The sequence below is a fragment of the Ochotona princeps genome, chromosome 26 (assembly GCF_030435755.1).
Source record: "Ochotona princeps isolate mOchPri1 chromosome 26, mOchPri1.hap1, whole genome shotgun sequence".
NCBI classification, from domain to species: Eukaryota; Metazoa; Chordata; class Mammalia; order Lagomorpha; family Ochotonidae; genus Ochotona; species Ochotona princeps.
In genome coordinates this window covers 473,310-480,313 of record NC_080857.1, presented here as the reverse complement: position 1 = coordinate 480,313, position 7,004 = coordinate 473,310, and the positions used below count along the sequence as shown (strand labels likewise).

Below are 7,004 nucleotides of genomic sequence, written 5' to 3'. Positions count from 1 at the left end.
ACACATGCTCACACTCCAAGGCTGCAGCCAGCAATAGGCCAGCTGGCCATGGGCAGCTCTTGCTGCTTGGCCACATCTCTAGGCGGTCAGCCAGCTGCGAGCTGAGGACAGCACTGCCGGGAAGGGGCCCCGCAGCCTGGACCAGCCAGCCTGATGAGAGGGACACTGCCCCATAGCCTGGAGCAGCTGTTCCTGGGTGGGGACACTGCCCTGTGCATGCCCGCCTGGCCTGGCCCTGGGCCCTGTACATCCACCCAGTTGAGTGAGCCTGAGGGTGGGGCCTGGGCACACGGATGGGATGGAGACTCCAGGGCCCAGGGCTCAGACTTGTGTGTCCCACCATGCCCCCACCCACCCAAAGGAAGTGGCCTCACCCCGGTCGTAGGCAAGGAGGAGGGGCTACCTCTTGAGGGACTGCAGCCCCCTGCGTGGCCTGAGGACTCCCCACCCCCAGCTGTGTTCTGCCCCTGGTGCTGGGCTGTGAGGCCCAGCTGTGGACCTCAACAGGTGCTTGGCAAGCAGGGGCACTGAGTAGCGGACACCTGTCTGGTGTCTGCCTGGAGACCCCATCTCAGGAGCCACCTGGCTAGCCCCCACACCCCAGAGCCCCAAGCCTCTCCCTGCCTTATGTCCCTGGAGGACCCCTCCTCCTGCCTGCTAGGTCTCAGAGCCCAAAGCTGAGGGAGCCAAGGAGAAGGTGCCCGGGAGAAGGGGGCTGCCATCTGGAGCCCCCAGCTCCTGCCCCCGTGAACACTCCCCAGGGGTCACCTGCTGTTGGCACAGGAACTGTGTGCCCTCTTGCCAGCCCGCCTCTGCCTTCCTCCAGGTTGGGCCTCCAGAGGGGCTGTCCTTCTCACATCTCTGCTACCCAGGTGCCCCGCAGCCATAACTGATGCCACACCTCACCTTCCCTGATCCTCGCACAGGCTCCAGTCAGAGAGGCTCAGACCTAGCGCCCTGGGTCTCGGGACTCTTGCCCACAGCTGAGAGCCTGCGGTGGGTCTGGGCAGGCAACAGGAGCCAGTCAGGGTTTGCAGCCATGCCTCTCTGGGCTGCTGTCTTCTCACCCCCCTGGTGGTCACAGCAGCCAAGGTGGTGGTAGCAAGGAGAGGCAGCCCACACCAGAGCAAGGCACCATGGCTGTCACTCCAGACACTGCCCTGACCCAGCCCTGCTGGCCAGGAATGCTCAGAGAGATTACAATCACCATGAGACTCTGGGCCCAGCTGCCCCTGCCCCAGCACCCAGGCTCCTGTAGCAGGCCCCAGGGGCCTGGCACTCAGCTGCAGCCCTGTGGGTTTCTGCCCAGATGCTGAGCAGGGCCTCGGCTCGGCTTGGAAGGCGTCAGTCACTTTGTCCTCCCTGGTCTGCTGCAGCCCCGCCTCCCTCTCCCTGACCCTTTAAGGGACTCACACAGTCCAGGTCCAGGCCTCAGGCCGTGGATGTCACCAGGAGGTGGGAGGGACCCTGAGGCCAGCGTGCCCTCTGCTTGCTTTGCAGCTCATTTTGGCTTCAGTCCCCACCGAACATGGTGGCCAGCGAGGACAGCAGCAGAGGAGATAGATGGCAGCCTGCCCAAGCTGCACTGGCTACAGCCGTGCCCTGAGCAGCAGGAACCTGCAGGAACTAGTGGGGCCAGCCCAGGCAGCTGACTGCAGTGCTGCCCTAGCCCTGGGGAGTGCTGGGCAGGCAGTGATCTCACTGCATGTCCACTGTGATCAAAGACTGGACCAGCAGGGGCAGTTCCCACAAGGAGAGGGCCAGGTCATGGGTGGAAGGAGGGGAACACGGGCTAGGATGGGTGTTGGGGTTCCCTAGGGCTCCCTGTCAGGCCTGGGGCACTGGGCTCATCTGAGGCCCTCGCCTCAAGCAGGTAGTGACATGAGGGGCCTCGCAGTTGGCTGGAGAGCTGGCCGGGCACCAGACCATGGGGACTCAGGAGGCAGGAAGTCCAGCAGAGAAGATCCCAGAGCCACAGCCACGTGTGGACTCAGAGCATGGTGCTGGGACCCCAAGGACGCCAACTGAGCAGGGCCTGGAGGCACAGAGACAGGACAGCAGGCTGTGAGGTGGCCTCCCCAGGGCCGCTGGCCACGCCCACACAGCGCACCCCAGAAGCCAGACTGGCAATGGGTTTCAGCGGGTCAGGGCCTGAGGCACTGCCGTAACACTTGTTGGGGCTTCAGGACATGTCTGTGTGTATGGGGGAGCAGGCCAAGGGCCGTGGGACAGCCTGACACTCAAGAGGACCCGAGGTGTGACAGCTGACCGTCTCTCTGCCACCACCAGGGAACACAAGCTGCACCCTAAGGCGGCTTTCAGACAGCAGCTGGCTTCAGTGCCCAGGACTGCCCCCTGCCCCACTCCGCTCACCCCCGGGCTGGCCAACCCTTACAGGTGGAGGCAGGGCCTGGCCAGCCCATCACTGATGTTCAAGTCCTGTGCCTGCTCACTCCCACTGCCTGGATACTTGTGGAGTTCAGTCACCCTTGGGGAGTCCCGTGGTAGAAGGCCGTGGGCTAGAAGGCTCCATGTGCCCCCACAGGTAACAGAAGGCGCCCCCAACTCCCCTCTTCTATGGACAGTCCTGACAGGCCCCATCAACACAAAGGCCGAGCAGGTGAGCCCGAGCGGGGGTCAGACGCCACTGGTACCATGACTGTGCCCTGGATGGGTGCTGGCACCGGTGTTGGTTCCCAGTGGCACTGGGGAAGTTATGGCTCGGTGCTGGCCACAAGTGTCTGCCACCAACAAGCTGAACATAACCTGAACCTGCTGAGCCCGCAGAGAAGCCAGCGGAGGGCTAAGGCATGGCATATCCTTGGCACCTGGGAAGTGGCAACCTGGCCAGCTGTGCCCCCAGTGAGCAGCTCCTCCTAAATGTTTTGCTCTTTTAAGGGTATAAAGACTCTACAGGGACCCAGCGCCGTAGCCTAGCGGCTAAAGTCCTTGCCTTGAACGCTCCGGGATCCCATATGGGCGCCAGTTCTAATCCCGGCAGCTCCACTTCCCATCCAGCTCCCTGCTTGTGGCCTGGGAAAGTGGTCGAGGACGGCCCAAGGATTTGGGACCCTGCACCCATGTGGGAGACCCGGAAGAGGTTCCTGGTTCCTGGTTTCGGATTGGCGCAGCACCGGCCACTGTGGTCACTTGGGGAGTGAATCATCGGATGGAAGACCTTCCTCTCTGTCTCTCCTCCTCTCTGTATATCTGACCTTGCAATAAAAGAAAAAATAAATAAATCTTAGAAAAAAAAGAAAAGACTCTACAGGGCACAGTAGCTAAAGTGTCTGCCTGTGGTGCCGGCATCCCATGTGGACACCAGTTCCGGGAAAGCAGTAAAATGACCCAAAACTCTGGGCCTTTGTGAGACCAGCATGCTCCAAGCCTCTGCTTTAGGACCTGCCAAGCTCTGTTCCTTGTGCCCATTTGGGGAGTAAACCAGTGGATGGAAGAGTTCTCTGGAAAAACCTAAGACACTACAGCTCCAGTTTTGTTACTCCTCAGGAAAACGGCCAAGCAACACGTGGAGAACGCGGAAATGTTACGGGGCAACCGCACCCCGTACCGCTCTTCCACAAGCAGAAGCAGCTGCCGGCCGACCCCACAGCCCAAGAGGGCCCCGAGCTGGCCCCCAAACCTCCTGTGGCTGAAAACCCAGCTCCTGGCTGCTGGCGACCAGGAGGGGAGCCGGGCCCAGCAGGGCTCCAGGCGGCAGGACCTGCCGATCGGCTGCCCAAGCACCCTCCCTCCCTCCCTCACTTTGAAATGAACCAATGCGTCCATTTATTACATGAATTTAGTAAGCAAAATATGTCACTGATCTTAAACAGCAGTCATATCCTCAAAGGAAACAAACCTTGTGGCTGAGGGACAGGGCGGGGTGTCCGTCTGGAGACCCAGACTGCGGGCCGCTCTGCAGCAGCACAGGGCGACTGCTCCAGTCCCATCTCAGCATCCAGGAGGACCATGACACGGCCTCATGGGGACTTCAAGCGACAGCCACTGGCCATGGCCACAGACCTGTGGCAGACGAGGACAGATGTCCCCGACATAGCAGCAGAAGACGTTCATACAAAACAACCGAGAAAGATCTAAAAAGTACAAAAACTGTAAAAATACACTGTAAGACACTGTACCGGCCCCGACATACAACGTAGCTCTGAAGTCACCAACCCCAATTCCAGTGAGGTGGACACAGCTGGCAGCTCCGCTGGCTTCCACAGCCGGGACATGCCGGCAGCAGGGCCCAGGACTGGGCAGCCTTCCCGGGAATGGCCACCCGCCGGAGAGCAGCCGTGCTGGAGGGCTGGGCTGCCTCACGTCCCCACCAGGATCTCCACCACGCGCTCCAGGTCGCCCAGGTCCGGCCTGCAGCTGGGGCCTGTGGGCGGGGTGCCCGTGGCCAGGCCCTCCAGCCCATCACAGGAGCCGGCCTTGGGGCCGCCCATCATGCCTGTGAGCACCGTGTCCAGGTCATAGTAGGGGCTGTCCACGTCCGCCAACAGCTCCTCCACACAGCCTGGGCTCTTGCTCTCCAGCGTCTCAAAGATGTGGTCCAATGACTTCTGGAAGCCGCCTCTGTTCTCCTGGGGGCTGCCCACACCCCAGCCGCTGCTCCCGACGTCCCTGGGAGCCTGGGCCGCTGTCCTGCCCAGGGACAGCTCAGCCACGGGGCCCTCCCCGCCCAGCTCCCTGGCTGGGCGGCACAGGATATCCGTGGAGACCAGGTGGTCGAGGGGGGTCCGGCCCAGGCCCGGGGGCGCTGGCGCACGCCACGAACCATCACGGCTCATCTCGTCCTGGATCTGCCGCACGGTGTTGGCAATGAGCACCGAGCGGCACAGGTCGGGCTCCACCAGCATGTGGCACAGCTGCAGCTTGACCAGGGACATGTCGAGGAGTGACTGTCGCTGCAGGCTGTAGGAAGGGACGTCCTCCTCTGGCTCCGCGCTCTTTCTCTTCAGTCCCCGCGCAAACATGCTGTCCTGCAGGGACCAACAGAACCCAGTGAGCAAGCCGGAAGCTGCAGCGGAAGGACAGGCACCCTACCCTGCACAGCCGCCCTCAGCCCGTCCACACAGTGCTCCCCCTGCACAGCTGCCCTCAGCCCGTCCACACAGTGCTCCCCCTGCACAGCCGCCTTCAGCCGGCCCGCACAGTGCTCCCCCTGCACAGCCGCCCTCCACATAGCTTGCCCTCCACATAGCTGCTCTCGGCTTGGCCACCCGCACAGCACTCCCCCTGCACACAGTCACCTTGGGCCTGGCCGCCCGCACAGCGCTCCCCCTGCACACAGCTGCCCTCAGCACAGCCACCCTGGGGCCCGGCCGCCCGCACAGCGCTCCCCCTGCACACAGCTGCCCTCAGCACAGCCACCCTGGGGCCCGGCCACCCGCACAGCGCTCCCCCTGCACACAGCTGCCCTCAGCACAGCCACCCTGGGGCCCGGCCACCCACACAGCGCTCCCCCTGCACAGCCGCCTGCCCAAACAGTACTCCCCTGCACAGCAGAGAAAGGGACCAAGAGCAGGTAAAGTGTGTTCTCAAGGACCTAGCCTGGAATCCAACCAAAAGCCTCAGCGTGGGAGGCTGTGCAAGGAGCAGGGGTCTGCGGGTGGCACACGTTGTGCCATCCAGTTGTGGAGACCCATCCACTGTGTGGATCCTGTCTGGTGGCACTCCCAAGTCAGACGGTCCTGACACACACATGCCCCAGTGACGCTCTCATGGTCAGATGACCCTGCGGGACCTTCACACAGCCGAGGACACGCACACATACCCCACACCACCCTGAGCCGCTGCTCCGGGGCCTGCCTGCCATCTCCCAGCTGTGGGAGCTGGCACCAGGCTGGGAGGCATTTCAGGGTGCCCAGAGGATCCAGGTAAAGAGGCCAGAAGACCTTTCGCAGGCTCTCCCCCGCCAGCCCTACCCTTGCAGAAGAAGGTCCCCACATTCCTCCACACTCACCCTCACGGCTGGGACCCAACCTTCCGTACTTTTCAATGTCCTTTTACCATGGGGGGGTCCAGCCCTGCACCCCAAAGAACTGGGAGCTTCCAGACAGGAGGGGCTCATAGCAGGGGCAAAGGGCACATGTGGGACACCTGTGGGTGAGCACTGGCGTGCAGCTGCCCATTGCCCCTAGAGCACCTTCCGGACAGCACTCACCCACAGCATCCAAGAGCTGAGAGCCCCGACCTGCTTCCCACAGGACATCTGAATGGACGCTCTGGCTCCAGAGCCAGGCAATGGGGCAGGGGGCAGGGGGCAGCCGGGGGCTGGGCCTACTCTGGCAGCTTCAATCACTCTGCTATTACCTGTCCACAATCTGGCCAGGCTACCAACCTCACTTTCCCAATCTCCCTCTGACGGAGCCCTGTGTTAAGGTGCGTGAAGCACAGAGGACCGTGTCCGCCTGTGCAGACGCTGAGGCGGGCACAGCCACTGACTGAGAGCCAGGCCAGCGCCCCATCCTCGTCCACTGTTGCTTCGCACGGCCACCTTCAGGTCAGCCCCAAACCAAGCCTACCGGGTCACAGGTCCAGCTGGCTAGGGGGGGTCAGGGCCTCCACTGGCTGGGAGCCCTGGGAGCGCAGGCTGGCCAAAGGGCGCACGATCACCCATGCAGGCCGGCGGGCCAGCGCCAGCAAGCCAAGGCAGCCGAGGGTGGGCTCTGACACAGGGAAATCCAGAACAGCCCCTGCACCCCATGACTCCACTTCCCCCAACACGCCGGAGAGCCCCAGGGTGACGCCAACACGCGGGCAGGACGGGGAGGAGTACATGCGGGCAGGATGGGGGGACAGGCGGGCAGGTGGACGGGGAGGACAGGCGGGCAGGAGAACACATGGGCAGGACGGGGAGGAGGACACGCGGACAGGAGGAGGAGGACGGGGAGGAGGACACCCGGGCAGGACACGCGGGAAGGAGGACGGCGAGCACGGCGCCCCGCGGGCCCCTCAGCGCAGCAGCCTGCCCGGCCCTCCCGCTCTCACCTCGC

The 7,004-nt window shown here is 63.3% G+C and overlaps 1 protein-coding gene across 2 annotated transcripts; it reads right to left on the bottom strand.

The window, feature by feature from the left end:
* Positions 1-4,071: 4,071 nt before the first annotated feature.
* CDCA4 (cell division cycle associated 4) lies at positions 4,072-7,004 on the bottom strand. Of its 2 annotated transcripts, none has more exons than XM_058655266.1 (2): positions 7,000-7,004; positions 4,072-4,988 (listed from the first exon to the last, which is right to left on the bottom strand). In XM_058655266.1, exon 2 carries the CDS (start codon positions 4,980-4,982, stop codon positions 4,320-4,322), a length of 663 nt encoding a protein of 220 aa, XP_058511249.1. In that variant the 5' UTR covers positions 4,983-4,988; positions 7,000-7,004; the 3' UTR covers positions 4,072-4,319. The 2 variants fall into 2 exon arrangements, with proteins under 2 accessions (XP_058511249.1, XP_058511247.1); XM_058655264.1 differs by lacking the exon at positions 7,000-7,004 and adding an exon at positions 6,454-6,763.

Coding starts and splice junctions, on each gene's coding strand:
- CDCA4 (XM_058655266.1), bottom strand. CDS start 4,982: ATGTTTGCGCGGGGACTGAAGAGAAAGAGCGCGGAGCCAGAGGAGGAC.